Source organism: Pinus tabuliformis, chromosome 6 (assembly GCF_031772625.1).
Source record: "Pinus tabuliformis cultivar Carrire ecotype Pingquan chromosome 6, CPIR1, whole genome shotgun sequence".
NCBI classification, from domain to species: Eukaryota; Viridiplantae; Streptophyta; class Pinopsida; order Pinales; family Pinaceae; genus Pinus; species Pinus tabuliformis.
The window spans coordinates 20,670,052-20,686,630 of NC_142292.1; the positions used below are offsets into that span (position 1 = coordinate 20,670,052).

The 16,579-nt window shown below is 38.3% G+C and overlaps 1 protein-coding gene across 1 annotated transcript; it reads right to left on the reverse strand.

Moving 5' to 3' along the window:
* Nucleotides 1-15,547: 15,547 nt before the first annotated feature.
* LOC149257014 (uncharacterized) lies at nucleotides 15,548-16,324 on the reverse strand. The gene is made up of 3 exons (XM_089368910.1): nucleotides 16,221-16,324; nucleotides 16,049-16,122; nucleotides 15,548-15,946 (listed from the first exon to the last, which is right to left on the reverse strand). Exons 1-3 carry the CDS (start codon nucleotides 16,236-16,238, stop codon nucleotides 15,628-15,630), a joined length of 411 nt encoding a protein of 136 aa, XP_089225036.1. The 5' UTR covers nucleotides 16,239-16,324; the 3' UTR covers nucleotides 15,548-15,627.
* Nucleotides 16,325-16,579: the final 255 nt, after the last annotated feature.

Genomic DNA, 16,579 nt, shown 5'->3' on the forward strand with positions numbered 1-16,579 from the left:
ATTTTGTCATAGATTGTTCCAGAATGAGTATAGATCAGGTCTAGATATTGCGCACGAGCAATAACTTGCTCTTCAGTGACAACCCCCCCTTCAGCCACATCTTCTGTAATAGAAGGTAATAATGACTTAATAAACCATTCAGCTAGTAGCTGATCAGGAACATATGTTTTTACCATTCTATGACGACATCGCCATTCATGAATATGATTAAATATGTGAGTGGTTGTCGTCTATTTGAAATTGGTAAGAAGCTCCGTTCTTGTTTTGTACCTTATGGGTAACTGAAAATGGGTTAAAAAGGTTGTTGTAAGGGCACTGAAGTTATCAAATGAAGCTCTAGGCAATTCGATGTACCATTTTGCTACTGGACCAATTAATGTTCGCTGGAAAAGGCGAAGCCTAATCGAATCATCATTTAGAGTGTTGGAAAACCACCACAGATTAAAGGTCATCACATGATTCGACGGATCTTCACCTGGATTTCCATTGAATTTAGGGATATCTGATGGAAGTTTATGAGGAATCGCCGGCCACCAAGGGGCGTAAGAAATTGGATCATTTGTTAGTTGATTCAGATCTAGTATTTCTAAAGTTGCAACGAAAGGCAACTGTTGATTCAGATTTGTCGAAGCATACCCAGGATAGGACGGGATCCCCTGAGCAGTGGGTCATTGCGTACCAGCATAATGTATTTGATGCTGATAACTTTGATAAGGTTGATGGGCATAACCATTATGATAGGGTAGATGGTGACCATTTTGAATATACAGCTGCCCATTACCCGCAAAGCTTTGTTGCTCAGGTCCTTGGTAAGCTTGTTGGAATTGTAGTTGTTGATATTGCACCAGCCATGGTTGCGAAACTATTTGCTATTGCCCAATAATGGATGTTTGACCAAGATGAGGGGTTATAGTACCCATTTGAGCCTGGGTCGCTTCAGTTAAGTATCCACTAATCGACGGTTGTGATTGAGTCGCAGAGACGAGAGATTGTTGTATTATGACCTGAGAGATTGGAGGTTGACATACAACAGGCAGCGCTTGTACTTGCGACACCATTACAATAGCTAGTGTAGTGGGAATATTCTACACAGGTTGATTCGGTTGTATAGAATATACAACCCTTGGTTGTTGAGGCGGTATTGGTACCCAACCACTGGATGTGATTCTAGCCTGACCCGAATTCTGTTGTGAACTCTCATATGGTTGTTCTCCCAGAGGGAACAATGAAAAGGCATACTGCCCCCCATATGGCTGCAATCCAGTGTTCAAAGGGAAAATTGGTCTTTGGAGACTAGACTACCCAAATTGATATTGTTGCGAAGGATCAATTTGCTGAGACTCAACATAAGAGATTCCAGATAAGGTTCTGGACGAACAAATGGGAACAGACCATACTGTCGAAACAGTCCCTGGGTGGAGTCCATCTAATGGTTGAGAATTAGTTGGGACAGATGGTACACTAGAAAACATCATTGGAGTAGCAGCAGGAGGTTCTGCTGCTGCTATGTCAGATGACACAATCCTAGATGTCGACGGTTGTTCAGACATATCGAGTCTATCCAAAAGATTTCCTAGCGATTCTACAGGAACTTGTGATGAAGGGAGACTAACTTCTAAAGTAGAAGGATATAGGTGGATCCCAGTTCCAAAATTAAATGGAGTACTAGATGGAAGATCCTCCACAATTTCTTCTATAGCAATCAATCTAGGTGGGCGAGGTAGACCGTCAAGTCCGTAAACTATTTCTGGTGCCGAAGAAGGTATAGACTCTGCAGCGACAAATGTTGTAGGGGTAACACCTTCCGAATCAGTCCTAGATGGAGCTAGTTCAGGAATAGGAGTGTTTACCATTACACTAGGATCAGTTCTAATGTCCTCTTGTAGCTGCAGAACTTCTTCTGTAGAGGCAAGGATACCAGAAATAGTTGGAGTAACTAGAGTCTTTCGAGGATGTTGAAACACAAGTTTCAAGAAAACGAGGAGAATTTGACCAAATTAAACGAGTTTTTTTGGCTTGGAATGGCTTCGTTTCTGGAGTCAAAGATGGTTAACTCGTTAGTCTCCACAAACAATGGGGTTTTAATTGACTTTCTTCCACAATTGGATTACTTGACCAACTCAAAATAAGGAGGGGAAAATGTTATTCCAAATTAAATGAATTTTACGACACTTTGACACAACTTGCTTTTTCAATTTTTAAGAGTTGAGAAAAAGCTAAAGATGACTTTAGTCACCTTCGATTTTTAATGAGCCTAAAATGACAAGTGCTCAGATGGAACTTTTCTTTTAAGAAGTCTGAAAAGGAACGAAAGTGACTACTCTAGAAATCTAGATAGAGGGATTACCAAACCAATTGCAAAACTGCATAATACTTTTTACGATGCGGCACTTATCTTCCAGAATGCTGTGTTCAGTGCATTGCGATTGATAGGGCGGCCGACACAGCTTCCTAAGGATAAAGGATATAGCCTATTGTGGTCTCCCAATATATACTCGACGGTACATGGGAGCACAAGTGTGTATTGTCACTTGTCATCTCAAAGAGGAGGAATCACCCAACCTACAATGAAAGCGATAGTTACTAGGTTTTACGACGCTGGAATACATCTCTAGCCTAGACTTCTCAATGTTGTGCGTTAGGTTCCAAAGCGTTTTTATGTTCATTGAATTTATTTTACAGTTGATCTTTTTTAAGAAGTTTTCCTTTAAGGTTCACCACGTGATGTAGATATACAAATCCTAAATATGCAATCCAAGATGATAAACAATCGTTTACTTTCTTTTTGCAATGAAAATCCTAGCCACTACGGAAAGAGAAGCGAAATTCTTTCAACATAAAGTAGAGAGCACACACTATGATGCACTGTCCTAAATCAATCTCCACAAGTAGTCTAAATGCAAATGCACATGCATGCATTTGTTTTCCACTTTCTTAATGTGTGAATGAAAAAAAGAATGCTAAGTACAGATCTAAACTATTTTTCTTTTAAAGTGACAGTACTAACAATTTTCTTTTCAAAAGCGAAAGGAAGACGAAGACAACACTTTGCGATTTCAAATTCAAAAAAGGAAAGGAAGAGTAAGACGATACTTTGCGATTTCGAATTCAAAAAATGAAAGGAAGACTACTTTGCGATTTCGAATTCAAAAAACGAAAGGAAGGATAAGATGACACTTTGCGATTTCGAATTTGAAAAACGAAAGGGGGACTAAGAGCTACACTTTCAATTTCAACTTGAAAACTACTTTTGACACTTCAAATAATTAAGGATTCAAATAAAAAACAATGGCAAAAGTGTAATCGACTATTAGGAAGAGGAAGACTCTTTTCTTTGACTGAAAACGACACTTGCGACACTTTCAAATCAAAAGGCGACAGTTCGATTAAGCTACTGTTTGCCAAAAGAGAATTGTAAATGGTGAAAAATACATAAAAACATTCACAATTCTTTATACAATGGAGGCTGAATAATGCAAAGGAAGGGAGTTTCAACAATGATATACTGATCACAGACAATAAAACTCCTGAATAAAGCTGAAGACAATGAAGAAAAACCAAAATCTGGAAGCAGAAATAGTCTTATCTGATCATCGCACCTGTAACACAGGGAAACAAGGATGCATCTCACCTACAACACACGGGAGCTGCAATGCATCAGACTGTCAAAAGGAGACAATGCAATGGTCCAGAGATGAGACTGGGCTTGGTTTTTGCTCACAGTTTGCAGCTTAGTTCAGGGATTTAAGTTGAGCTAATGATAGTCAGTAAATACAAAGTACAGGGGCTGATCTAATGAGGTTACTTGAGCTACCACCAGGGCACTTAGGATGTTTGCAAGTCAATTGTTCAGTTCATAAACAAAACCGGAGATTGACTGAGCAGCATTGATCTACTTTTCACTTGCATAGCAAATTCAGTTCGAAGGCTAGCTGACTTAACTTCAGGCTCTGTCCATAGTTTATGAAGCAAACAAAAGAGACAAGTAATCAAACTATTCGATCCCCAGTGGAGTCACCATTTCGTTATCGGAAAACTAGTGTCCATTCAAAGCTACTAGTCCCACTAATACGAGTAGCTATCTTAGAAACAAACAGATTAAAGTTACTTGTGTTTTCCTTTATGAGAGATAGATGAGAGAGAAGCAGAGAGTACCAACCTCAGTCTTTTGCTTGGCTCCTTGCTTGTTTCCTCCCTCCTTTGACAGATATTCGCCACTCCTTCCTTACTTGTCTCGCTTCAAAGAACTCCTGTACAGTCAAAGCAGCACAATACCATCAAAGCATAGAGATCTATAACCATAAACAATATAGGAGCAGATGTATATTAACCATACAAATGTATATATCAATACAAGATTCATAGATATACAAGAATATGGAGGAAAACTCCAATAGATTTATTGATAGAAGTAGTAGAAGAGAGGATTACAACCCACTGGTCTGACCCAGTGCCATCCTCCCAGCATGAAAGCCCTCTTCACCTCATGAAAAGCTTAGATCACCCAACAATATAGTGTTGCATAGAGAAACCAACAGCACTTCCTTACAAAATACAAAATTCCAGCCTTTGGATCTCTAGGATGAGGGATCCATATATAGATGTTTGCAGGTGGGTGAGTCAGCTTCTGGGATTTTGATTAGTGTCATGTCTCTGATAGTTCTTGGTTCCACTTGGAGATTTCATGATCTCTTACTCATCCCTGGGCGAATTCAGAGAGGCAAGTGTCAAATGGGCAGTTTCTAGAAGATTCTTTGGGTTTCAACTGCCTCTGCCATTTGTCTGCTCTCGCTCATCACACCCTACAGAAGGGATTTTCAGTATGCATTGCACTTTTTGCATGTGGCAGGTGAGATGCATCGCACCCTTAGCACTGGGTAGTTTGTATGGTCCTGTTTTGACTAGTTCTGAGTAGCTTTTCAGGGAGAACTTCTGCGAGATGATGTAATCAGCTGACCTTGCTCCTTTAGGGTATGAAACAACACTTTTAGGGACTTAGAAGCCCTTGGTTTATGGACATATGTGATTGGGTTGCAGTGCCCAAATATGTCTATAACAATCTCACCCGGTTACACATGAGCTATAAGGTGGGATAGACGCACTTTGGTGGAAGGAAATTTGAACGAAAACTTGTTTAGAGGATCGGCGTAGCTCCTTAACAGGTTATTTTCCTCTCCGTTAGTTGGTAATTTTCCTCCTTGTCTGTTGGTTCGAATATTTTCATTGTGTCCTTTAGCAAGTGCTTTTCCTCTTCGTTAGTTGGTAATGTTCCTCTTTGTCTGTTGGTTCGAATATTTTTATTTGAGTTTGCGGTTTTATCAAATTATATATATCAAAATTTTGTTTGATTTTGGAGTTTCATTAAACTAAGATGTTTTGCTACACTACTTTCTTGACTTGTTAATTTAGCAAAATTATGGTGGTTTAGAAACTTTTTTCTCTTCTTTTTTTTAGATTGTAGAAATAAAATGTTCAAGAATCTTCAACTAATCTCTTACTTTTTTTGGGTCTGATAAAACATATTCGGTTTTAGTGGCGCATATATGTTTTACTGTGTTGAATGCACAATCCATTGGAGTAATCTACGTGAAGTCCAAAATCAAACCTAGCAACTACACTATAACAAAAAGAACCCATAAATGAGATATAAAATTTGCAGATATTCTACTAGAAAATAATTTAATTTAATAAAAAAAAAGTTTCATATGCAAAACTAAAATAATATGTTTATATTTGCAAAATGTTAGAGTAGGTTTAAATATTATAGATTTTTGAGTTTTTCACATTTGGTTACCACTTCACCACTAGGTATTGCACTAGAAAACAATTTAATATTATAATTAAAAAAAAAAAATATGAAAAATTAAAATAATATGTTTATATTTTTAAAATGTTATATAAGTTTAAATATTATAGGCTTTGGAGTTTTTTCATTATTTTTATCAAAATTTTGTTATATGATTGTTGATATAATGAAAAGATTTAATTATTTCGATTTTCATTTTTAATAAAATAATATTTAAATAATACTTTTAAATATATATAATTATATTTAATTTCTTAAAAATTAGATATTTAAATTTATAATTTTAATAATTAAAATTGATATATTTTGTAATTTAAAAGAAGAAAAACTCAAAAAATTAATTAATTTCAATATAAATATTATATAAAATTTAAATTAATATTATAAAAAAAATAATTAATTAAATTTATAAATTTTATATAAAATTAATAAAACGGTAATGATCGAGCTCATGTTAATATTCTCAAAAAATTCCGAGTCACAAAACTACTTGAAAAATATTTCTAAATTGTCGACACACAAATTAGACTTTAACTTTCACGATCACTGTTAGTCATTGTCACATTAGTTTATTCGATTTGGGCTTCACTCCCCAAAGAAGTTATAAATCACACAAGTAAACAAACCAGGCTTTGAAAATTCAGGAATTTTATTTTACGAACTTGTAAGATTATTTACACTTTCTGTTTATTTCAAGTAGAAACTATTATTTACAGTCTGTTTATTTCAAGTACAAATTGGCTGGTTTATACAGGAAGCTAACTATTTTTTTTTCAATATACATTGAACTACACCGACCAAACTCCAACAAGAATGTTAACTAAAAGTAATCAAAATATTTGGAGAATATTGATACCTATGTTATTATTATCACATTGGATATAACATAAAGAAATTGGAATAGGGGCCATGCTATATAGATCACATAATAGTACATCTAACAGATTCTAAACAAGGACATTGCTAGTTGAGAAAATATTTCAACAATTAATCAACAAACTAAATCTATCTGTATATCAATGTAGGCTTTATTCCAAGTTTTCCCTTCATATTTACATTACAAAATTAACATTATATGAATCAAAAATTACGTTGCACAATAAGTCACATCTATTTTATATGGTTTTAATTGGCATTTCTATCCACTCTAAAACCTCACGGACCACGCTCTTTCTCCACCACAATTTTAGAGCTTCCCACTTGATTCATTTAAGGTACTATTGTCTCCAACCATCTTTGATGTAAAAGATCAACAATATTTACATCCTCGTAGGAGTTCCCCAATAAAAACTTTCGAGTAATAAACTGGACCTACCACCATCTGCTAGATATTTCGTTGTAGCCTATCCGTCAGTTGCTAGGATACTAAATGTGTTCAAAAGTTGACCAAACAACTTGACCTTTGTAACACACAAAGATCTCATACTATAACCTGTAGCAGTTGTTCAATGGTTTTCGCTAGAAACGACAAATTGTCAGTATATAAACACAACCAAATTAGTGATAAATCAAGATTTTCTAATTACCAAGAACCACTAATTTGAATTATACTACACTATTCAATAATTGGTTTTGCATTTTTTTTAAAAGCAAAAATATGTATAACTAAAATATAATGCAAGCCACATTCTATTTGTTTAGTTTGCTAGGTTAAGCCCTATGAGATGAAAAGGTAAAAACCACTGAAAATTATGTAATCAAGATCAAATCTACATTGAATGATCTGAATTGGATCCATAAAGAATGACCAACAGAACCATGGCTGTACCAGGTTGGGACAAACTTCAAAGAATAAGAGCAGCGATAAAAAACACCTCTAAACCAGTGGCAGTGGGTAGCCAACATGGAACGACGAGGACCTCGGTCAAAGCACGCTGACTGAGGCCCATGGAGACTGCGTAGGAGGCAAAATTAGCCCCTGGGAGGCCCGGATCGGGAAACTGAGGGAGTTTTTGATGCACATCACTGGGAAAAAACCCTCGAAATGGAGAGGCCCCGAGCGCTTGGTCGCATGGGAGCCAGGAAAACCGTGGGGAAAAAGGCTAAAGGCTAAGGCGGGACCCGCGTTCCAAAAACTGGTGGTATTGATCGGGGGCATCACTAGGCAGTGAGCAGTTTTGGTGAAAATAGAGCAATTCCACTCAGCACTCGACGCGTGGCAGGCGGAGGAGAGAGAAAACTGTCGCTCATCGCGTGCTAATGGTCAAGCAAGTCGACTGCGCGAAATGAGCGGATGGCATCGGATCTAAGGGATCCAGATCTAATGGCTGAGATCGTGCCCAATGGGAACACCGGAAATGACAGGGGATTAAGCCGCGACCTATAATAATTTGAGGTCCGATTTGACCACCAAAGTGGCAAATGACTCATTCCACGATGTAACTGAAGAAACAAACTGACAAAGCAAGCTGGCACAGTTCCGCAGGAGGACAAGTGGCCACTCCCTATGAGTCTGATGATGATGCTAAGATAGGGAACTCCAAGCGAAGCTGTAGCACGTGAATCGACGGAGTTGGAAGAGGAATCGAACAGCCATGAGCTCGAGTGGCTTTAAAGCCATGCACAAACCAGCAAAAAAGAGAGCACCCACACACACACGGAAGAACAAAGAAAGCAGATAAAGAGAGAGCAAAGAAAATTAGTGAGAAGACAGAGGGCTGAGCTGACCAAAGGCAGCATCGAGCACTAGAGGGCTTGAGAAATTCAAGCCATACTTGAAGGGGATCTGTCAGGACCGAGCACCACAGTGGGCTCCTTCCATTGTAGACCCGAGAGGTCAGAAAGCTGGTAAGGCCAAGAGTCTATGTACTCTAGTGGATTGGGAAATTCAAGAACCACCTTGCCAAACTATCCTGAGATAGGAGACTCACATTGAGCTCCTTCTTTGTAATTCTTTTCTTTAAGACACCATAAAAGAATGCCACCACTGAGAGTTGTACCGGAGATGTAGCCTTGGAGGATAGGGTGAACTCCTTATTAATTTATTATGTTCTTATATTTTCTTATTGTATTTCTCTGTTGTCTTCCATTTCAAGTGTCTATGTATTTGCAATATGATTGATTCATTGCTTAAATAACCTAGATACACACCAACACATAAGTCTGTAATACCTCCATTTAATAATTCTTAACTAAGATCACTCATAGGGTGATTATCAGATCAAGTGGTATCAAAGCTTAAGGCTTTAAGGTTAGACAAGCTTGTGTTGGTTTAGCTTTTGAATGCTTACTAGATCAAAGCCCAAATTGGGAGGAGAGTTGGTCGAAACTAATCCTGAGATTGGGAGAGTCTATCTTCGGAAGACCATGTCAGAGGAAGGTTCTGTGGGGCCAAACCCTCAATTCATAGAGAGTTTCCTAGCTATAACTTCCATGGTAGAAGAAATGTATAGGGACTTTAGAAAGCATAAGGATGAAGGTTCATCAAGCTCTAAACAAGATAAATAAGAAGATGAATCTCATTCCCATGACCACTCAAAAGGAAAAGGGAAAGAGGAAAACTTTCTCACACCTCCTAATAGCCCTGTGCATAATAAGAAAGCATATTTTATCAAGCTAGATGTTGAATTTGATTTGCCTATATACGATGGAGAGCTAAATGCTAAAAAGTTGGACAATTGGATTAGACAAATTGATGTGTATTGCAGAGTGCTGAACATTGACTCAGATAAGAGAAAAATTCAGCTGGCAAGCCTACACCTAGAAGGCACTGCCTTGGTCTGGTAGGAACGCAGAACCCAAGCTAACATGAAAATACATGGTAAGACTATCTCTGTCTCGAGTGAATTTGTTTCTGCCATCAAGAAGCAATTCTATCCATTGGCCTACATGCAACAAGCCATGATGAGTTAGCAAACTCTTCAGCAGTTGAAAGGGAAAAGTGTGCAAGGGTGCACTCAAGAATTTAGAAAGAGAGCATTGATTCTAGGGATCTCATTAGACTCATGAGAGACTCTTTTGAAGTACATTGGTGGTCTATACTGCTACATGAGGCATACCATCCTCATGTTTAATCCCACTAGTATAGATGAGGTATCTGTACAAGCTACTCATCTAGAGGCTAGAGGAAAGAATGGAAATCCAGAAGTTGGGGGACCATCCCAACCCACTGCAAGCAAGAGCAAGGAGAAAAGAAAGCAAAAGTGGAAAGCAAGGAAGGCTAACACTGCACAGAAAAGAAAAGCTTCATGCACTCATTGTAAAACATATGGGCATGATGATGAGCACTGTTGGATTCTGCATCCAGAGCTGAGACCTAAGAAGTCCGAGGGCAAGAAGAAGAAGACTGCTACAGCTATTCAGAAAGATTTGGGGTCAGACTCGGGAGATGAAACAATCATTGCAACCACATGTATGAAAGGTAAGAGTTCTAAAGCATCTACTAGTAATTCTGCTCAATCTATTATTGATGAAGAACATGAGAGAAAAAGACATGAGCTTTTCCATATTCGAGTTGTTTCCAAACATCAAAAGATTGATACTTTGTTTGATAGTGGCTCACAAGTAAATTTGATTTCTGAAGCAATTGTAAAGAAATTGGGATTAGCAACTACACCTCACAAGAAAGCATACCCATTAGGATGGTTGAATGATAAAGCAAAAATAGAAGTAACTAGACAGTGAAAACTCAAGTTTTTTTTTGGTTCAGCATTTGTAGATGAGGTTGAGTTAGAGATAATTCCTTTGGATATATGTCGAACTATTTTAGGGAGTCCTTACTTGTATGATAGAAAGGTTATTTTCTATAGGGCTGAGAACAAATATCTACTTGTTAAAGATGGAATCGTATACTTTGTAAGAGCGCATATGCTCAAGAATAATTATACTCTCATAAACTCAGGGCAGATGAAAAGAATGATAAATTCGTGCAAACAATTCTTACTAATGGTTGTAAATGAAAAGAACCCCGATAAAACCAATGTATTTGAGGGTTGTAATGCTAAGCAGCAAGCTGATATAGAAGAGATTGTTTCAGAGTATGATGTTTTGTTTCAAGAACCTAAAGGTCTGCCACCCAAAAAGGAAATAGTACATGATATTATTTTGCAACAAGATGTTCCATTGCTTAACATTGGAATGTACAGGTTGTCTGCTTTAGAGAATGTTGAAATCAAGAAGCAGGTGCAGGAGTTGCTCAAGAAGGGGTTCATCAGGCCTAGCACATCACCATGTGGGTGACCAATTGTTCTGGTGAGAAAGAAAGATGGCTCGTGGAGAATGTGCATTGACTACCAAGCACTGAATAAGATAAAAATAAAAAATCATTATCCCCTTTCTCGCATAGATGATCTTTTAGATCAATTGAAGGAAGCTATTTATTTCACCAAGTTGGATTTGCACAGTGGATACCATCAGGTCAAAGTTGCAGAGAAAGATGCATGGAAGACAGCTTTCAAAACAAAGAAGGGATTGTATGAGTGGCTGGTTATGCCTTTTGGCTTAACCAATGCCCTTACTACTTTCATAAGATTAATGAATGATGTACTCAGGCCTTTTCTTAATGATTTTGTTATTGTATATCTTGATGACATTCTGATTTTTAGTAAAACGTGGGAGGAACACTTAAAGCATGTTAAGAAGACATTAGATATTTTTAAAAGAGAAAAAATTTATGTTAAACTCTCCAAATGTGAATTTGGCAAAACCTCTCTAAATTATTTGGGTCATATAGTAGGGGGTGGTGAATTGAAAATAGATCCCTCTAAAGTGGCAGTCATTGTAAACTGGCCTAAACCCAAATCTGTTACAGAAGTGAGAAGCTTCTTAGGAGCAACACAATATTGGAGGAAGTTCATCTCTAACTTTTCCTTAATTGCAACTCCCTTACATGCTTTGACAGGATTGAACAAGGTGTTTCAATGGGGAGGCAAACATCAGAAAGCCTTCGACACCTTGAAGAAAAAGATTAGTACAACACCTGTACTAGCATTGCCTGATCTACAAAGACCATTTGAGATCCAAATAGATGCCAGTGACTATGCCATGGGAGAAATGTTGACACAACATGGCAAACCCATATGTCATCATTCAGAGACTTTTAATTCTGCAGTAGTTAACTATTCTACATATGATAAAGAATTGTATGCATTAATTCAGAGTGTGAAAAAGTGGAGACATTACTTAATGGGAAAAGAGACAGTGATACATATTGATCATCAACCACTTCAATATCTACACTCCCAAACTAAATTGCAGCAATCAAGACATTATAGGTGGATGGATTTTCTACAATAGTTTCATTTAGTTATCAGATATAAAAAGGGCATACATAACAAAGTTGCAGACATGTTATCTAGACCCGTTATAAATGCATCTACTATACTGAAGCATAATTTTGTACTACATGAAAGCTACATTAAACAATATGCTCGAGATATAGACTTTAAAGATGTATATGAAATTTTGAGTCAAGGCAAAAGAGTAGAAGAATCAGATTATCATGTGAAGGAGAGGTACACACTTCTCTGATATCAAGTCACTTTGGGGTAAGTAAAACAGTTGCACGACTGCAAAGATTTTGTTATGGGCCAAAAATGAATGAAACAATTTCTAGATATGTGAGAGGGTGTACTATGTGTGCCAAAACCAAACCCATCAATAGAAAACTAGGCCTGTACACTCCATTACCAGTTCCTTCTCACCCTTGGGAAATTGTTTCCATGGATTTTGTTGGAGGACTGCCTAAGTCTAGAAAAGGTCATGATTATCTGTATGTGGTTGTGGATAAGTTCAGCAAAATGTGCATTTTGATACCTTGTAATAAGCAGATTACAGTTGAACAAACTGCAAAACTATTCTTTGAACATGTATGGGTTCATTTTGGGTTACCCACTTCTATTGTATCTAATCAAGACACCCAATTTGTGGGGAAGTTTTGGTCAAGTCTGTGGGAGCTGATGGACACCCAACTGAAGAAAAGCACAACTTTTCATCCACAAACCGATGGCCAGACAGAAGTAGTTAACAGGACAGTGATCCAGCTACTCAGAGGATATTGCAGCAAACATACTAAGCTTTGGGATGAACACTTGTGTTATGTGCAGCATGCTTACAACAGAGCAAAACATTCTTTTACACAGAGATCTCCTTTTGAAACCTGTTTTGGTTTCACACCATGGTATCCTTTAGATTTTTTTTGGTAAAGATACCATCGTTGATGGACAAAGTGATGTGGACAAGGCAACTAGGTTCATTGAATAGATCCAAGAGATCCACCAGGCAGTATAGGAATAGCTAGAAAGGAGCCAAGCCAAATACAAGGCAAGGCATGACAAGCATCAGGTGGAGCATAGTTTCCAAGTTGGTGACCAGGTCTGGTTGTATATCAGCAAGGACAGGATGCAAAGTGACGGTAAAAAGCTAAAGCTTATCAGGTATGGACCTTTTAGGATACTTGAGAAGATTGGTGAAAATACTTTTCACCTTGATCTACCAGCTTACATGCACATCTACTCAGTCTTAAATGCATATTGCTTGAGATTGTTTGAACCTTCAATGATTGAGGATCTTGAAGAGCAAAGTCAATTGCTTTCTATTGATGACTTGCTACCTAAATATCTGAATGAATTGCAGGAAGACACAGTCTTTGATAGGAAGGTGAGGACAATGCGCAGAGGAAATGTTGAGTACCTCAGAATCAGACTCAAAGGTTCAAAGCCGAGCAGTGCAAAGTGGATTGAGATTGGGCAAGTGAGACAGCAGTACCCTCACTTAGTCGATGCTTGAAAGAAAACCAACTTTTGGTGGTCCAAAAGCTTTTCAGTGGGAAGGTCGTGATCCGAATTGGATCCATAAAGAATGATCAATAGAACCATGGTTGTACCAGGTCGGGACAGACTTCAAAGAATTAAGAGCAGCGATAAAAAACACCTCTAAACCAGTGGCAGTTGGCAGCCAACGTGGAACGACGAGGACCTCGGTCAAAGCGTGCTGACCGAGGCCCATGGAGACTGCACAGGAGGCAAAATTAGCCCCTAGGAGGCCTAGATCGGGAAATGGGGGGAGTTTTTGAAGCGCCATCGTTGGGCAAAAACCCTCGAAATGGAGAGGCCCCGAGCACTTGGTCGCATGGGAGCCGGGAAAACCGTGGGGAAAAAAGCTAAAGGCTAAGGCGAGACCCACGGTCCAAAAATCGGCAGTATTGATCGGGGGCATCCCTGGGCGATAAGAAGTTTTGGCGAAAACGGAGCGATTCCACTCAGCGCCTGACATGTGGCAGGCAGAGGAGACAGAAAACCGCCGCTCATCGCGCGCTAACGGTCGAACAAGTGAACCACATGAAATGAGTGGATAGCGTCGGATCTGAGGGATCAAGATCTAACAGCTGAGATCGCGCCCGATGGGAAAACTGGAATTGACAGGGGATTAAGCCGTGACCTATAAGAATTTGAGGTCTGATTTGACTGCCAAAGTGGAAAATGACTCATTCCATGACATAACTGAAGAAACGAACTGACGAAACACATAGCCGCAGTTCGCGGGAGGACAAGTGTCCACTCCCTGTGAGTCTGATGATGATGCCAAGACAGGGAACTCCAAGCGAAGCTGTAGCAGGCGAATCGACGAAGTTGGAAGAGGAATCGAACAACCATGAGCTCGAGTGGCTTTAAAGCCATGCACAGACCAACAAAAAAGTGAGCCCCCACACACACACGAAAGAACAGAGAAAGCAGACAAAGGGAGAGCAAAGAAAAGTAGTGAGAAGACAGAGCTGACCAAAGGCAGCATCGAGCACCAAAGGGCTTGAGAAATTCGAGCCATCCCTGAAGGGGATATGTCAGGATCGAGCACCACATTCTGGTAAGGCTAAGAGTCTGTGTACTCTAGTGGCTTGGGAAATCCAAGAACGACCCTACCAAACCATTCTGTGACAAGACTCACATTGAGCTCCTTCTTTATAGTTCTCTGCTTTAAGACACAATAAAAGAAGGCCACCACTGAGAAGCCCTAGAGGATGGGGTGAACTCTTTATTAATTTCTTGTGTTCTTATATTTGCTTACTGTATTTCTCTGTTCTCTGTTGTCTTCCATTCCAAGTGTCTATGTATTTGCAATCTGATCGAGCTGTTGCTTAAATAACCTAGACACACACTAGCACGATTATGTAATACCTCCATTTAATAATTCTTAATCGAGATCACTCATAGGGTGATTATCAGATCATTGAAACACAATTAAGAGAAGCAATGCTTTCTGATTTCTGTACACCCCAATTTCTCCCTTACATTAAATTGAGTTTTTGAAATTATAAAAAAAACTCTCATATCAAACAAAAAATTGAAGAGAAACTATGATACATAGATCATACACAAAATAATTCATATATTACATTCAAAACCAAATTACCAAATAACTTAAATGCCAACCAACCAACCAACCAACCAACCTACAAACCAAAGTATAGTAATGTAACTCCAAATATAGTTATTCACAGTAGTTACTCACTGACAAACCAAAGTATACTAACGTAAGTATTATTTCCAAGTATAAATATTCACAACCGTTACTTAATGGCGGGTTACAACATGTTTAAAATTTGTCTCCAAAGACTTGAACCCTCACAGTTGAAAAAATAAATTGTTCACCAAATCACTAGAACTAAATAAAAAATTACAACATATCTTCGAAAACTTGAACCACACATTGAAAAAACAAATCCTTCACTGAATTACTTTGAACTGAGATATCAAAACTAAGATTTTTGATCCACAAAATTACTATTTAATGGGACATAACAGAACACCATATATATATATATATATATGTTTCTCATGATGATGAAGAAACCAAAGTTATGAAATTCTCACTAGCACTGGGGATTTCTATTTATGGGTGTCTTTATTCTTTTTATGATGCTCAGTAGCACTAGAGATTGACTTAGCTCGCGTAATATCGTCATAGCGCCCTGAAAATTTTCCCAGTCTTCTGAACAGGCTCTTGTCGATGAACTTTTCGGAGCTGCGAAGAACGTGGCTGGGCTCTTCCACTTCCGGGATTTCTTTTCTCTTCTTCTTGTTCATCAACACGTTGGGAGCGTGGAATAGCTCGTTCCGTGCCGTGAGAAGGCCGAGTGAAGTAGAAAAGAAAATGACCCCACACGCCATGTACAGTGCCCTTCTCGAATTTCTCCCATATTGCTGCCTGCACAAATATTATATCCACAAATAAACTAACTGGTACATACCCATAAACTTTTCCCCTTTTGAACACATTATTATTAGACAGAGGTTTCTTTATACAGACCTTTTTTCAGGATTCGACTGCACCATCGCAGTTGAGATCGATCCATTTGTTCCCAACTTTTTCACCAAAGAAGTCTACAACAAATTATATATACATAAATTTCAGCACTAGACCAGAAAAATCAGATCATATCTATGTTACCCAAAACTAATAAGACGTGTATTTTTATTACCCAAAAGCTTGGAGGCATTGGAAATGTTGTGTGTGTGTTTTGGATGCCCCAGAAAAGCGGATCCTCTGCCTGTTCAATGATCCGTGTCAAATACCTGCAACAGATCCAGCTATAACTAGCAAGTCCAATCAATTCTAGTAAAGTATACCATCCTTAGTCACGCAACTACTTTACGATATTCCTCAACGAACGTGACCTCTAAATATAATGCTTTCTCCACGTATATGGGTGCACCAAGTATAAATATACTGTAATGCATCCTTGGATGGCGATAAATTCTGACTTGACTAAGTTAGTTTGTGGATTTGCTCAAAATTCAGTATTCGACGATTTAAGTTAAAAGCTAAAAACTTTAAATA

Bases quoted from the DNA above. Each gene is read 5' to 3' on its own strand.
- LOC149257014 (XM_089368910.1), bottom strand. The intron at 15,947-16,048 runs GTCTGTATAAAG...ATATTTGTGCAG, and splicing joins CAGTCGAATCCTGAAAAAAG to GCAGCAATATGGGAGAAATT.